A 17,759-nucleotide genomic window follows, 5' to 3' on the forward strand; every position below is an offset into this window, starting at 1 on the left:
GGAAAGAAAAAAGTAGTCAATTACTGACATACACTTTCAAGTTCCTTCCAAAGAGCACGTGCTGGCATTTTGCTTAAAGTCCTTGTTAACTCCTAAATGTTGTGTGTGTGTGTGTGTGTGTGTATGCCTGGGGATGGAAATGAACATGATGAAGAGATTAACATATGCAGCGATGAGGGAAGGCATAAAAAACACGGAACTTTGATTTCATATCAAAACACTGTTTCCAATTTTGCGGCACTTTACTTCAAACTATGTCAGAGTGCAATTACCCCAAACTGCCGCGAAACTATTCTTTGCTGTGGCTAGCCGCTTCAAACTGCAGAGGCTTTGGTTAAAGCATTAAACATGTTTAACGGTTACTCTTTTTCCAATTCCAAAATGAAGGCATTCAGTGAAACCTGCTACCTGCCTGAAAGGCCCGAATTTTGTGTCGTCAGCTTATGTGCACACGTGTTTGTTAAATTGAGTTAGACAGAAGTGCTAACTATGATAGACCCCTATTGTGAAGGAAGTCCCATGGTGCAAGAGGCCCTAAGGCTTAACAGCGAATCAGATACCTACCCTCCGGCCGAGGATCTGATTGATCGCAGCGCTCTCCTTCAGCGTGCATTCAGCCACTACGTTGGCACGCATCTCTTTCATATAAAGCATGAAAGCGTTAAGAGGTTTCTTGATGTGAGGTCTTTTGGGTTCCTGCTCCTTTCTTTGCTCATGATGAGGTTTCCTGGAGAAATGGTAGGAACAAAAAAAGAAGGTTAAAAGAAAAAGCGAAAAGGGTGTTTGTTTTAGTTATTTTAATAAAAGTTTGGTCATCATTTACTCACCCTAATGTTGTTCCAAACCCATATGAATTACTCTCTTCTATGGAACAGGAAATGTGGATTTTCGAAGAACACTCTGGCCACTCTTGTTCCATATAATAACAGTGGGGGCTGGGTCTGTTAAGCTCCAAAATGAGAAAAAAAAAAGAAAAAAAAAAAGAAGCACCATTAAAGTGGTCCATAGGACTTGTGAGTTATATTCCAAATTCAATATTTATACCAATATTTCAAATTTTAGTTGTTTTTCATTGATGATCTTCTCCCACAAAGCTAGAATGGAAAAGTCATATGGACCACAAAAATGGCACCAATGACGCCAAGTTGCATTGGTTTTTGCGCATCTAGTGGTGCCATATATGGTTCCAAAATCAAACAAATTTCAATAAATAACAAAAGACTAGCACACAAATCATATGAACCACTTTTATGGTGAATTCTTTTCATTTTAGAGATTGACAGACCCAGTTCCATTTCACTTTCAAATGAATATACTGTCTATCTTTCAAAAATGCACATTTTGTATTCCACAAAATAAGGAAAATCATATGGGTTTAGAACAACTTGGGGGTGAGTAAATGATGACAGATCATCTTATAGATCCTTTAAGAACATACAGGGGAACAACTTTCAGAAGTTGTTGTGAATAAGGCCGCCACAGCAATGCAATGGAGTGCGAAAGCGGCAAACATCTGATTCCATCCACCAATCAAAGCAGCATGAGAGAATAATATGGGAGCCAGTGTACTTTTAATTATGTCCAGTTTGGAGCGTTCATGCAAAGAAATGACTTCACCATTAATGGCAACCAAACCTCGTTCGCTCCCACTATTTCACTCCCATCTGCGACCTGGACATGATATCTCGTGCCAACCGCAGCAAATGCCCCTAATCAGTTCAAGAGAGCTCCATCTGGTTTATCTCTACCCCATTATGACTAATAAAGGTTAAATTCCTACAAATATTTCTGTCAGGTTGGGTCTTGCTGTGCCTTGTTTGACAGCAGTGTCTGGGAACACAAAAATACAGATGTCAGAAATGTGTTTTGCTGCATGCAATGCAGCATTTTTAACACACTAGGTAAAGCTCTGATGGAGCGTTTGATAGACAAGAACACGCGTAAGCTCCTATTTAAAGGGGAGTAGAAAGAGTTGTGTAAATTCACCTAGTTGGATTTAAGGATGCACCACTTGACCAGTTCTTAACTTTTGGTCACGTGACAGAACATCACATTCGCAAACCCTTACATTTTCCTCTATGCCATTCTGGCCCACCATCCTCATTCAAATCAATGGATTTGCAATTCATAAATCATGGAAAGCATGCAGCTGATTGGAGGAGACACTCACATGTGCATCAGGTCTGTCTCGTGCTGCGGCTCGTGCTTCACCTGCGGGTTGACGATGGCGGGATGAGGGATTCCAGTGGCGTGGGGTCCAGGAGGGCCTGGTACCATGTGATGGGAGAACCTGAAACATGAAAAATAATGGGAGCGTGTTAATGCAAGAGCATGCTTCATGCATCAACCACATAAATAGCTCATCTCAACCATTTGAAGATGATTCATGCCCTCAAAACAATCACAATAATCAACTGACGTCCCATAAAACAGCATATGTCATTTTGGCAACAAAGTAGTTAAATTGAATATAACTTCATACAAAAAAGGTTAGTAACTGATTTCTATGTAGTAATTGTGATTGTTTACTTTTTGTGGCTATACTTTCATATAAATGTTAATGGATTGTCCCCATTCACTGTAACCCAGAGATTTGCTTTTGTTTTGTTTGTTTATGTAAAGGAGGGACACGTCTAAATACATTTTTGTGATAATGAAGATTATGCCACAAATGCTGTCGATTGAGCTTAACTTTTATTGAACCCAGAATATTAATTTAAAAAGAACTGTACATCTAGCCTTGTTTTCCTTCACATCTAATTATGCAGTTTGTCCAAACTATGGTCTATTTAGCCAAAATACATTTCGAGAGTCCCTACTTGAGGACCGTTCATAGAAAACAGAAGTCATTCTTAATCAATCAGAGTTGGCAAAATGGCAACTACCAATTGAAGTGTAGACAGTGAAGCTCATGTCATGATCCACTCCCTGATAAAACATCCGACAATTTAAATGCTGCAAGTGTAAATGCTACCTTATATAAAAACGGCTCTAATTCAGAACCACAAAGTCACAAAGGACGCACCTTTTGGATGTCTAAACACCAGTGTTTTCCAATAATGCTAATGGGAGTATCCCAAACAAAACCACATTTTGGATGTCTTCCTTATCCAACATACCCAATTAAGATCACATCGACTCTACTAACCAGCTAGTGTGTTGAATAAGACATGTTCAATAAGGGAAACATCCAAAATGTCCAGTGTTGTGTTATTCCAGAACCAGGATTGGGAAATACTGGTCAAAACTATTTGGTTCAAGGTTGGCAACAATGAACATGAATGAAAGATGGCACAATTTAAAATTTTGGGTGAACCATCCCTTTAATATCACCATTCACTCATTTGTGGGTACTCACCATCCCAAAGGAGGGGTCATCTGTCCAACTCCTCCAGGGGAGAGGGAGTAGAAATTGGGAATGTCAGGTCCAGGATGATGCCTGGGCATACCTGCTTCAGGTTTCAAGAAGAAGAGGATGAGAAAACGAGATAGACACATATGGAGAACAGCAGCGCATCATCACTGGGTTCATAAGCGGATCATGGGATAATTAGGAACACTTTTGCGCGGGTTTAATAAGCCCTGTAGATATGATTCCTGCTGCTTGTGGGTGTCAGTTGGCCTGAAGTACTAAGCTTCTCAACTACACCGCTAAAAGCATACGAATGTAAGCGCACACATGCATACACCAAGGTAAAGATTGAGTTTGTGTATTAAGACTTAAATCAAAGAGGAAAAAGTGAACCAATGCCCTGAGGGCTGAATTAAACTGTCAAAGGACTATCCTTTGACGACAACAAAGCCCTGGGGATATACATCTGCACACAGCTAGTGCATAAAATTTTAAAACAACCCTACATCCCTACAAATTTATGCTCATCACATAGAGCTCACAAAGCGTTGAAAGAGTTGTGGTGATCGATTCAGACAGTCAATGCAAAGTTTAAATACCAGTCTGTATACATTGATGAGCCAAAACATTACCTGCCTAATATGGTTTTGGTCCTCCTCGTGCCACAAAAACAGCACTGACTCGCCGAGGCATGGACTCTACAAGACCCCTGAAGGTGTCCTGTGGTATCTGGTACAAAAACATTAGCAGCAGATCCTTCAAGTTCTGTAAGATGCAAGGTGGAGCAGCCATGGATTGGACTTGTTGGCTGTAGTAAAGACACCACCACTTAAATCTTCCCGATCATAAAGGTACCTCTGCTTAAAAGGGCACCTTTACATTTGTGAAGGGCACCTTTCGATTTGTGAATGAAAGGGGCCCACTTTATGTGCACATCAGTGCCTTGAACACTTCATCTTGTTCCTCAAACCATTCCCAAACAATGTGTGCAGTGTGACATAAGGTGTATTATCCTGCTGAAAGAAGCCACTGCAATCAGGGATAACCATTGCCATGAAGGGGTGTACCTAGTCTGCAACAATGTTTAGGTAGGTGGCACGTGTCAAATTGACGTCCACATATATGGCCCAGGGTTTCCCAGCAGAACATTGCCCAGAGCATCACACGACCTCCACCAGCCTGTCATCTACCCACAGTGCACTTCCCCAGGTAAATGGTGCACATGTACACGGCCATCCACGTGATGTAAAAGAAAACAGGACTCACCGGACCAGGCGACCTTCTTCCACTGCTCTAAGGTCTAGTTCTGATGCTTGTGTGCCCATTGTAGGTGCTTTAGATTGTGGACAGGGGTCATCATAAGCACTCTGACCGGTCTGAGGCTACGCAGCCCCATACGCACACATTCCTCCCGTAACCATCATGAACATTTTCTGTGACTTGTGCCACAGTAGACCTTCTGTCAGTTTGGACCAGATGGGATAGACTTCATTGCCCTTGTGCATCGATGAGCCTTGGGCAACACACACCCTGAGAACGGGAGCACCCCACCAGCCTTGCCGTTTCAGAGATGGTCTGACAAAGTCGTCTGGCCATAACAATTTGGCCCTAGTCAAAGTTGCTCAGGTCTTTACTCCTGCCCATTTCTCCTGCATTCAACACATTGACTACGAGAACTGATTGTATGTTTACTTATCTAATCTACCCAGACCTTGACATGTGGCCTTGTTAGGAGATGATCAAACATTATTCGCTCATCAGTGTATAGGCTTTTCACCTGTTGGTCAATCAATACGCATTTTAAATTACCTTTTTGTCTGATGAATTAGTGAGTGTGTGTTTGTGTTTAAAACCAATGGATGGTGGCAGAGTTTTGAATCATGGGACAATACGCTTTTGGTGTGTGGCCTTGTTCAGGCTATTTAAAGCTCTCCAGACCATATCAAACCATCAAATCTTGTCTGCCCTCTCTCTCTGTTTCTATCTCTCTCTCTCTCTCTCTCTCTCTCTCTCTCTCTCTCTCTTTCTGGTCGCCACAGAGGTGTGCAATAGCCAGAAAGGGCACATATGGAGTTTGGGTTGCATGCAACAGCGCCTGCCAAATATCTTTCCGCCCCTTTGCCTACCGGGAGATGCCCCCATTAACCCTGTCCCCTTTAACAGAGTTAGGAGATGCGAGACTCAAGAGGGAACTTTTAGCTATGGGAATGTCACTATGGATCACAGATTATGGAAAATTTCAGCATAACATGAAATCAAAACTGAACCCATTTACTTTCTTAAAAATTGTCTTGTTGTGCATGATTAACCAATGCAAGTTATACTAAATAAATAAAAATGTGCTTTTTATAATCTTTCATTAAAATGTAAAACCTCTCTCCACCTCTAAAATTACCTTTCATTTCTGCAGACATCAAATGTCCAATTAAATCCTGATGGACAGTCAAGACCTACCCTACATTATTTCACCGTTCACATCACGGAAGTTAAAGGCAATTTTTATGCTTTTTCATTTAGGCAATGACATCGATTCTCTATTGTGAAAAGCAGAAGTTGTTGATGCTTTTAAATCATTTTTATTGCTCAAGACAATCAGTGGACTATTTGTGTGGTGTGGTTTGCATGTAAATACCTTGTTTGGGGTTGATATCCTGGGGATGGTGTCCCGAGTGTGGGCCTGGGGCAAAGTGCTCATCACTGTATGTGATTAGAGGTGTGAGCGGGTGAACCGCATGAGATGGTTGGACCACAGGAACTTTATTTGACTGCGAGACAGAGACAAACTATTATTAGGCTACAACACAACAAACATGACCATTTAAAACATTCAGGGCAAAAACAAATGCATTTCGACCATGACTGGATGCGGTGTATTTAGTGAATCGTCAAAAACAATGTTTCAAACTCATGCCATGAGTTATATGTTTGTGTACTTGAGGCTTGTAAGACTTAAATAAATATACTTTTTGACTTGTTGTTCATATGACAACGTGTAGTTAAAGATATTAATTCGGAACTGAGTTTTGTTGTAATCGGTACTTCAATTCTAAATAAGAACAGTTAAAATATGTTCACAAAAAGTGCTGTATTTATTTAGTAAAAAGTTAGGGCTAATTATAACTTTTGACTTAAAGGAATATTCCGGGTTCAATAAAAGTTAAGCTCAATCGACAGCATTTGTGGCATAATGCTGATTACCACAAAAATACATTTGGACCTGTTGGTACTTTTCCTAAAATAAACAACAAATAATGCAAAAATCAAGGTTACAGTGAGGCACTTACTATGGAAGTGAATATGACCAATTTAAGGCAGAAATAATTTTATAATGGTACTTACCTCAATTCTTCTGTTAAAACTTAAGCAAGTTGTTAAATCGTCATTTTAACAATGACTATTTATTTTAGGGTTTGTTAAATTCAAGATGTAAAATTTGATTTGAAACATTAATATGCAATTTTATCACATTAAAATAAAGTTAAAAAGCATATTGTTTATGTCTTGTGGCTATACTTTTGAAACAGTGAGTATTTTAAAGTTTACAGATTAGCCCCATTCACTTCCATTGTAAGTGCCTCACTGTAAACTAGTTTTCAAAATTAATTTTTGTGGTATTATGCCAATATTATGCCAAAGATGCTGTTGATAAAGCTTGACCTATATTGAACCTGGAATATTTATTTAAAATAACCAAAGAATCATTTATGGAATCATTAAGGAACCGTACCGGTATTGTTAAAAAAATAAAATAAATAGTTGCATGTTCATGCAAGAACTTTTGTTGTTATCACTACAGAAAAAACAAGTGAACTGTGAACGAGCTTCTCTCATAGCACTTATGAACGTGCATCAAGCATTTTCACATTTCATATGATAGGTTGTTTCTCATCAAAACCTATCATATGTCTTTAGAAGACTTGGAATATTGCACACACGCTTTTAAGGCTTGGATATACTTTCGCTTTTCTGTGTTCGGTATCGGATCGCGCCCGGTGGACCATGAATAAAAACATATTTTGAGTCCTTTAAGCTTTAAAGCATGTCCCTAGTTTTTGCCCATTTGGCCCACTGTTTTGAAAAGACTAACCAAAATATTCATTAAAATTTGCGTTCCACAGACAAAAGTCATACAGGTTTGGAACAACATGTGGGTGAGTAAATGGCAACAGAATGTAGATTTTTGAGTAAGCTATACCTTAAGTGGAATTTGAATCGGAACTTGATTCCCATCCGTATGAATTCCATGCCATATATATTTATTAACACATCTCCAAAAATTCACCGCAGATGGAGTGTGGATTGTCTACTGCAGTATTTTGGGGCATAGAGAGTGGGGGTTGGGGGAGAAAGAGCGTGGGTGAGAGGAGTGGAGAATGAGAAACAGGGCGGGTGGGAGGGAGCGCCACAGGCCAGAGGCAGACCAGAGGTCTTATGGCTGAAGATCAAAGGGAATTATTAGCCAGTGAATAAGGGAGTTCATTACAGAGCCCCGGCTGTCTGCGGTGGAACTAAGCAGGGTTAATTACGTCAGCAGCGTGCACACGCACACACACACACGCACGGAGTGAGCTGACTCACAAAGCAATGTTCTTGGCAGGAACACCAATACGCATCAATATTTTGTAAGAACACTCGAGATGGGAATTGTATGCAATTTAAAGATTCAGAGTTCGATTTAGATTCAACTTATTGATTCCATTAACAATTCTTTTGAGGAAAAAGCCCCCCCCTCCCCCCAATAATTGGTCCAAACTATATACAAAAAAAACCCCACTTCTGTATCAACTACACAACCATACATCCCCAACTGAGGCCATTTGTACATCTGGTATTAAAATGCATTTTGGGTGATTTCACACTTACACCTGGTCACCTCTTGATTACTTGTGCTCGGATTTCGAGGGGAGAGTCTCTGATTTCATGACAACATATATCAGTCATTACGTTTGTGTTTTAATGAAGCACAAAAGAGTAAAAGGAGAAAGCGTACCAAAAATAAACAGATTTCTCTTAACGGAAAAATAAGGTTCCCATAATTTCCTGTGGCAGCAGGAATGACAAAAACCAGTTATACAACAACATTGCAACATAATCACATAATCTTCATTTTGTTCCACAAGTGCTTAAAAAGCACCCCATCTTAATCGAGAATTGAAAAAGAAATGTGAAATCGTGCAACACGTACATTTGTTTGCCAACTACACACAAGTAGGAATTTCTCAGGAGGACTTTAAGGCAGCAAATGATCTAATCCCCCCCCCACACACACACAAATCTAATTTCTATGTATTTCCACAAATAATTAAAAAAATTATGAGCTATATATGTTCAAAAGGGAATCCAACTACGGCATGAAATTGTATGTCCTCTGCAATACACTTCCAAAAAGGAAAGATCCCTAAATCTTTTACAGCACAGCTCTATTGAATCTTACCCAGAGGCAAGACAGGTACAAAATTGCTTAACCATCCCACAGGCATGAATGAGTGGTTTGTCCAAGTTTGGGAGCAAACGTTGCTGTTTCCGACCAGCTAATTGTCCAGAGAGGCAGGTGTAGGGTACCATTTCTCGGCAGCCATACCGCTGTAAATCCATGGGGTGGAAAGTGTGTGTCTATGTGCGTGTGCTGTTATTTTGGAGACTCTCAGACACGGGAGAGTTGTGTACCAGACAATCAGAAGCTGTTAGGGAAGACGACAACGTGAATGGCATTCTGAGGAAATGCATTCCACAGCTATGTCACCTTCCACAACACTCGGAGTTCCAAACAAGTCAGAAATTCCCAAGCTGTCATTTTCCAAGGCAAGTTTGGGAGTCTTGAGAATGTCAGCGACAGATCACGAGGGTTGATTGTTTTAAGTAACTGAAGAAACACAACTGTGCATTACTGTATCACTCAACTCTTTTGATACAGATCCATTCAGTGTATAAAAAATAGATTGTGCATAACTCCTACAATTCTCTATGGATAAACAAAGTCTAGGGAGAGACAAACAAAATTGCACTGTATACTATATACACAATATCCACTGAGTTTTTGGTGTGCTGTTGGCCCAGTTTTGGAATTATAAGGTCACTATTCCAATATCGCCCCCCAAATGCCACAATATATTATAGATATTTTAGCCAATACAATGGCTACAGGGTTCCCACACATCTTAACCAATTAATTTCCATGAATTTTCCTGTCATTCAAGAATGCTGGTTAAGGATTATTTTAAATTACTTTTAGATTTGATATTATAGGTCACAAATGGCCATTTGTAGCCAACCGGCAATCCGAGAAAAATATTTTCCATGCCTTAGGACTTGACTAAATTCAAGATTTTTCCAGGCCTGGAAATTGCAATTTTAAAATTCCTTACAATATATAAATGTATACATTTATTAATTTCTTTATAAAAAGAAATCAAATGATTTCCATTGAAATCGGGCATCAAAGCATTTTCATGTACAGCAACATTAACTGTTAATATTAATAGTTTCTATGTAGTCTAAAGAATGTTGACAATAGTAATTTCCATTATTTTTTCAGGCCTGAAAATAAAAATGATTAAACCTCGATATTTCAAGGTTTGGTCATTTTTAAAGAAAAGAAATACTTTTCACACAAGTGAAGTCACAGAAATAAAGTGAAATCAAAACCTACCCATTCTTTTGAAATCTATCATAGAAAAACTTTACAACTTTACAAAAACAAAACAAAAAAAATACCTTCCAATCAATAATCTTTCAACATTAGTCAAATCAGAAAAATACAATAAAAAAAAAAATATTAAAAAAAATAATTATGACTGATAACAATGTTCACAGATTATATCATGCATCCAAAAAGCAAAATGACAGAACAAGATGGGGCACTGAATCAACACTGAATGCCTCTTAAAGCTCATTCCAATATGAGAGTTTCAGGTCAGATCAGACTCATGGTGACCACTAATCTTGACAAGTGGTTTTAAACGGGTCTTATCCTACCTTAAGAAAACATTATCCCTGACTTGTCCTCATTACTAATATGTGACTCGGGGGCAGTAGCCACTGACTGCATGATAGCACCCTCCCCTTCATTTTACGCCTCTCAGCTCTTATTGGCTTTTCCTCCGGGAGAGAGATAAGAGGCAGGCATATTTTTCATTTAAGCCCCTAGTCTGTCTCAGAGTAAAAGGAGGCATGGTGGAGATGAGAAATGGAGGAAAAAAGGAAGAATCTAAAAACAGTTTTGAGTCCCAGCAATGATATGTATCATACAAAGACAACAGCATATATACTTGATCAAATTTCACCTCCAGAACGGAAATGGGTAGGTACTCGACTAACGACACCCATGAAAAGTGGGAGTTGGAACTTATTCGATCAGGGTCTCTTTTATGTTCTCTCAGTCGCAGCTGCCAAAGCCCATTTCTCTCAACTTCTTAATAAACTGCCATCTCTGAATGGCAAGTAAAGCTAAAAATCAAGCAGGGAACCTTGAGACTGCTGTGCCAGCTTTTAAGAAAAAAAAAATTATAATAAAAATGTTATTGTAAAGTGTCCTTTACTGGTTCCCTGAACACTCCCCTCATCTTCCATTGGTCAGAAGACAATCAGAAAATCCTGCCCCAAACTCGTGCCATTGGATGAGCCAATATTGCTGTGTTGGGACATTCAAATATGTTTTGATATTGTGACAGAGCTATAGTGTTTACATTTGTGCTGACTTAGCATATTAAGCTAGGATACAAGAAAGTATTTTAAAATTAAAACAAGTTACACCCTTCAGCTTTAAAATAGTCATTATAAACAGTCATCTTACCAAAAATGTGGTTGCCTTAAATAAAAGAAGGGAGGGTTTGGCTCTTTTTGGCTTACCGTGGTCTTAAATAAAAGTCACGCATGATCACCGCCACTCAAGGTCATTCAGATTTTTCCAGGTGGTATCGCAGGCTGTGCCACCCTCTTTTCCCTACCTAGCTCAATGCAGTATTAAACAAAAAACACTTCACCCCGCCTGAACAGGAAGTGGCCGCACACACAGACAGACCACAGTAATCGGGTCAGATGGTGCCATGGCATTTTTTAGGCCTTGGCTGCAGGATATAGCACCCTCCATCCCCTCTTTTTTATTATGAAGAAAAATAATAGGCTTAGGTCTTTCTATTCATATTTGCAAAGAGGCGGTGCCGATTGAAAAGAAGCATGTGCATTTAGAATTTTATAAGCAGGTCTGGCCAAGACTGCCTCTCGAGCCCCTCAGATGTGGTTTTCAAAGAAATTTCATTGTGCAGAACTCAAGCTGGCTGAGGGCTGGAAGAAAATCCAGGGAAGAGAAGGAAAGGGAGAGTGAGGGAAATAGAAAAATTGGGCGCAACTAGTTTCACAGACAATATGGGCAGCATTCATTTTAACAGGTCCATAAGACCACAAAACTTCCCTAATGAGCACTGAATGCTTCAAGAAAGCAAACAAAAATGAAAAGGTATGGACAGTAGTTGACAGGACCCTCCTAACAGTGAAGTGATGGTGAACTGATTTACTTCCGCAATATGATGTATTTCCCAGTAAACATGATATTACAACAATGTATGGCGAAACTTGATATTATTCATCAAGATTGTGGGTTGTGAAAAGTGGCCGTTCTTTCACTGCTGACAAAAACTAAACTAAACCAGCCTACACTTATTTACTTCGGTCTATCTTGTCTTGCTGCTTGAACATCTGACATCAGCCACCAAATAAAAATACAAACATTAGCAAAGCAAAAACAAGACAAAGCAAAACAAAAGCAGAAGCAAAGCAAAACAAAAGCGGAAGCAAATAAAAAGCAAAACAAAAGCATAAGCAAAGCAAAACAAAACCAAAAGAAAAAAGCAAAACAAAAGCAGAAGCAAAACAAAACAAAAATAAAAAGCAAAACAAAAGCAGAAGCAAAGCAAAACAAAATAGAAGCAAAAAGCAAAACAAAACCAAAAGAAAAAAGCAAAACAAAAGCGGAAGCAAAGCAAAACAAAAGCATAAGCAAAGCAAAACAAAACCAAAATAAAAAAGCTAAACAAAAGCGGAAGCAAAGCAAAACAAAAGCAGAAGCAAAGCAAAACTAGAAGCAAAGCAAAACAAAACCAAAAGAAAAAAGCAAAACAAAAGCGGAAGCAAAGCAAAACAAAAGCATAAGCAAAGCAAAACAAAACAAAAATAAAAAAGCAAAACAAAAGCATAAGCAAAGCAAAATTAGAAGCAAAGCAAAACAAAAAGAAAAAAGCAGAAGCAAAGCAAAGTGAAGCAAAAAAACGAAGCAAAAACAAAGCAAAATAAAAGCAAAATAAAAGCAAAGCAAAACAAAACAAAAAGCTAAACGAAAGCAAAGCAAAAAAACAAAAGCAAAGCAAAAAAACACTGCAATACACAAAATACAAAAACAAAACCTCAAATCTTTTTTGCGAACCAGGCTAAACTGGCATTTAGCTGGTCTCTCAACCTGACCAACTGGCAAGTGCCCAAAAATCCTCAAAAAAACATTAAATAGATCAGCCTGACCATGCGGGGAGACCAGCAAACTGGCTGGTTTAAGCTTTTTATTTCAGAAGTCCCAACCTAAAAAAAACACAGATAGCACCTATTGGCTGAATTCTAGGGGCCATTCACACCCATAGCCCAAGGGAAGTAGGGGTGCTGAGGGTGCTGCAGAACCCCCTGTCGGCATTCCAGCCCACTCTGTGAAGTGCTGTCAAAACAGCGTTCATTAATGTTATTTGAAAAACATTGTCTTCTGTGTTAATTTTGTTAACGAAAATTATTTCATAAACAATAATGAAGATGACCGGAAAAAGAAGATTATGTAAAAAAAACTTAACAATTTAAATGTGAAACTTTTTGACTCTTTACGAAAAAAATAATACTGAAAGACATTAAAAGTGCACTAACAATATTTTTGAAAATAATAAATCAAGAAAAAAAATGTATTCAATAATCCAGGAATCGTGTTGGGGATTTCCCCGCTTGAGGTGCGTGAATTGAGTGGATCACCGGTCTAAAACATGAAAAATTAATAACGGTCCCTAAAACAATTAACAAATAACACCAGCATGCTAATACTAGCTAATATTTGATACTCTTTAAATGCGCGGGTTTTCACCAGGACAGTTTTTATGTACAGTATTATATATTTTATGATCATTAATCTTAATCTATTCATAGAAATGTTTCAATAAAAATTGGTTAAAGTATTTTATATTTGACTGACAAATTTTGGGGGGTTTTAGTGATTTTATAGCATTATAGAGTATAATAGTTCAAGTTTGATTTTATGTCTCCAATAACGGCAGCCCCCACCCGGTCAACAGTCAATGACGGCCATCGAGTGCATGTTAATATACTGTATACCAGTGATGGAACCGTGTTCACCCTTGGAATGAAAAGAAAGGTCATTTCGGAGGCAAAGCATGTTGTTACATTTTAGTTAAAGATTATTAAAGATTAAGACAAACGTTTGATTTTATTTCTAATAACGTGCACGGATGCATCTTGCGAACAAGACCAAGAACAAAAAATTTAAGTTGTCTGACAACCAGAGCTGCTAGCTAGGCAGCTTCCACTTTCATTTCCAAATCATTGTCAATTATTCCCACAAACGTTTCTTCCCACCACCAGCCCTTTGTCCTCCACTCAATTATCTCATTTCCGTGGTGTTGGCAAGGGGGGTTTATAATAATCTCTTCCCTCTACTGTATTTATATGCAATGAGGACTCCTAATGCCCACGGCTACAATAAAGCATTTGTGTAAAACAGTGTGAGGAGTTGCAAACATTCAGGGAGTTGAAAACATAAGTGGCAACAACAGATTGGCAAGACTCGAAATCTAGGTGAAATCCTGGCCTATAGATTGCCAAAGAGAAAGAAAGAGGCCCATACATGAACATAATGGAAATTGAAGACCCAATCCATGGGTAGGTAAGTTCAAACTGGTTTTAACATACATTAAGTGATTTGGTTTAGATTTTGGACTATTGTAACTTTCGACACAAGAAAGTTCAGTCCTAAAAAGAAACACATCCACTACTGGCCAAAACACTTGTCATCCACACACACCAGGGACAGACCAGGTGTTCATACTCGGATCCTATTGGTAGGAATGTGTGACCTTTCAACAACAAAGGTGAACACACACACACTTCCCACTCAATTCGATAAATTGGTCCCTTTAAAGCCCCTGTAAGTGAGCAGCAGAGAGCCGCTTCACACCCCAAGTACTGACTGAGCTACTTAAATAGAGAGAGGCCCACCATCTAGAGTGGCGGGTTATAAATTAAATGTGATATTGGCAGGATGGCCTAATGGCTCTGGGGCTAAATGTAACCAAACCCAATTAATGAATAGCTCTGGTGGCATGTGCCACAGGCCCAAGGTAATGATACAAACAAGAGGATGAAGGGAGGGATATTTTGGAGGTAGAGGAGGGGGAACGAATGCAGGAAAGCCTACCTTTGGGGCTTGAGAGAGAGAGAGAGAGAGCGAGAGAGAGAGAGAGAGACATACCCACCTAATTTTCTGATCACTCTCGGTCTTTCTTTTTAAAAGCACTGTGGATTATAAGAAGGTTGGTGTCTGAGCATTCAACCATCACCCACAAAACGAAATTAAACGAAGAACAATTAATAAAATGAAAACAAAAATGTTTAAATAAAATAGTTTTAAAAAACAGAAACAAACAATAAAATAAAATAAAGACATTTGAATTTTCAAAATTCCTAATTGCAATGCTAGCTAAAGTTCAAAGCGTGGCATTAAGAAATTTGACAATGGCGCACCAGCTGTCATGTGGAATCGGCAAGCAGATGATCAGAACATCAAACATCTCTCCCATTAACGCCCCAGAAAACCAAATCACCGGCACATGCAGAGCTGCATTCTGACAGACAGGGATGTGGGAAGATGATTTATGTTGGGGTGCTGTAGTGCGAGGTGCATTGTTGCGTGTACATGGGTTTGTAAGGGCCGCACATAGCATTGGAATAGACAAATAGACTTTATTTAATGCACAGTGTGAAAGCACAATCAAACTTCATGTGCATTATATTATCAGTGTATTCAGAACACTCGCACGTAATCTTTAAACATGCTAAAATACCAAAAATATCAACTGAAAGCCAGTCTAGTAACTAACAGGTCCCTTTGCGCACAGCAGAAATGAACATATCCATATTTTAGCTTCAAAAGCCCAAACTACACCGCACACAAGAGCATAGACGAATACATTTTTGCAGCAAGAGTATAGCCAGAGTATATCAGTGTAATATTTAAAAGGTAGGCCTACTGTCTGCTCAGTGGTACCTTATGATAAACCAAAAGCATTACTATGAGATGCCCAGCTAGATGCTGCAATACTTAAAATAGTCCAAAAGTGGCTTGGCGTTCAGGGGTTGTTGAGATGATTTATGAATAATTATGACACTATTCACAGTGTTGAGCATTTTTTGGAAAAATATCCAAAATATTTTAATGCATTATATATATATATATATATATATATATATATATATATATATATATAAAAGATTTTGGCTGAGTTGCGGAGATATTGTAAAAAGGGTTGAGAAGGGGTTGTGATGACATACACTCTACATACACTTTAATAGGAACGTGGTCTGCTGTTGAAGCCCATCCGCCTCAAGGTTCAATGTGTTGTGCATTCTGATATGCTCACTACAATTGTACTAAGTGGTTACCTGAGTTTACGTAGCCTTTCTGTCTGCTCGAACCAGTCTGGCCATTCTCCGTCAATCTCGCTCATCAAAAAAGGCATTTCCGTCCGCAGAATTGCCACTCACTGGATGTTTCTTGTTTTTAGCACCATTCTGGGTAAACTCTAGAGACTGTTGTGCGTGAAAATCCCAGGAGATCAGCAGTTACAGAAATACTCAAACCAACCCATCTGGCACCAACAAACATACCATGGTCGAAAACACTGAGATTCCATTTTTCCCCATTCTGATGGTTGATGTGAACATTAATGGCACTTTTCCACTGCAAGTTACAGTTCGACTCACCTCAACTCTACTCGCTTTACTTTTCTGAGCTTGCATTTCCACTGCAGTTTAGTGCCCCTCAACATGGGTGGGATTATAGACTGATCATCATAGTTGTGGCGCCTCTACTGCCATGACATCATCTTAAACATGACACAAACTGACCAAAACAATAACACGATCGCTAACTGTTAGCTACTAGCTCATTGTTCTGCATAAAGAGGTTGTTGCATGGTGATTTTTACATAAGTGTAAAATTGGCCTGGTTGTTTTAGAAGCAAGCTTCCAGTTCCAGCTCGCTTGGAACCTCGACCGAGGTGGTACTAAAAAAATTATCAGGTGCCAGGTACTATCCACAGTGGAAACCCCAAAAAGGCAAGCAGAGTCGAGTTGAGTCAAGTTGTACCGTGCAGTGGAAAAACCCCATAACTGAATATCCTGACCCAAAAATACATGATTTTATGTATTTCACTGCTGCCACATGACTGGCTGATTAGATAATCACATGAATAATAGGTGTACAGGTGTTCTTATAAAGTGCTCAGAAAGTCTATATATTGGCGCTTTTTCTATAGAGCTAGAATTTAAAGCCCCCCCCACCCATTTTGTTTATTTTTGTACAATAAAGAATTTAGGTACTGTCCATTGTAAAACAGGGGTCTGGAAGCAAAACAAGCCAAGAACCACTGTTTTAATACACATTTTAAAAACAGTCCTGTTTGGACGTTGCAGACTGCTTCTGTGGCAACCAAGTCACAGCTTTTTGCATTGTGTGGAGGTTGTATAAGTGTTTGGCAGAGTTCTCACTTCCTGTGGCATATTCATCTTTTGGCTTACACAGGGTTCATTTACACAGCAGGGTCTGGTCACTTCAAAGCTCCACCGAAAGGTCAAACATTCCACCAAAGTGGACCAGTCAGCAGGCAGCACCGCCCCCACTGACCAAAAACATGCATGTGCCATTAGCATGCTTTCTCACACAAACAGCAACATACATACAATTTTCACATGCCAAACACAACATTTGTTATCTTCACAACGTTGTTGGAAGTGCTATACGGTTGGTGGTTGCTGCGGAATGCATATGAATGAACACTTTTTTCCTTTCGTTCTGAGCTAGCTTTGCATGCACTTAGTTATTTATGGAAGGCCGATACTTCATCATAAACTAACCAGTCAGGACTCTGCTACATGTTACATTTGTCACAGTCTCGGTGATTCCGCCGGTTTGTTCCTTCTGTGTTTACATTCTCTTCATGTTTTTCAGGTGTTGGCTCGTGGAATCAGCGTTTCTATGGGATCCCTGATTGTTTCCATGGGAATGCTGATTATGCCAACTTTCAGTGGACAAATGGCACCTGATCGTGATTTCTTCTCTGCCTATCTTTACCCACTCGGTTTCAATGGT

General features: G+C 39.2%; 1 protein-coding gene across 6 annotated transcripts in view; it reads right to left on the minus strand.

The window, feature by feature from the left end:
- lef1 (lymphoid enhancer-binding factor 1) overlaps nucleotides 1–17,759 on the minus strand; it is a 55,508-nt gene that overhangs the window by 14,337 nt on the left and 23,412 nt on the right. For 2 of the 6 annotated variants that reach the window (XM_052126202.1, XM_052126204.1), the window contains exons 4-8: nucleotides 5,985–6,117; nucleotides 3,359–3,452; nucleotides 2,171–2,290; nucleotides 828–941; nucleotides 565–727 (exon numbers count right to left, since the gene is read on the minus strand). In XM_052126202.1, coding sequence (XP_051982162.1) covers nucleotides 565–727; nucleotides 828–941; nucleotides 2,171–2,290; nucleotides 3,359–3,452; nucleotides 5,985–6,117 — 624 coding nt within the window. The remainder of the gene's footprint in view (nucleotides 1–564; nucleotides 728–827; nucleotides 942–2,170; nucleotides 2,291–3,358; nucleotides 3,453–5,984; nucleotides 6,118–17,759) is intronic. The other 4 variants (XM_052126205.1, XM_052126207.1, XM_052126203.1 and 1 more) reach the window with 3 other exon arrangements.

This window comes from Xyrauchen texanus, chromosome 5, assembly GCF_025860055.1.
Source record: "Xyrauchen texanus isolate HMW12.3.18 chromosome 5, RBS_HiC_50CHRs, whole genome shotgun sequence".
In the NCBI taxonomy this organism is placed as follows: Eukaryota; Metazoa; Chordata; class Actinopteri; order Cypriniformes; family Catostomidae; genus Xyrauchen; species Xyrauchen texanus.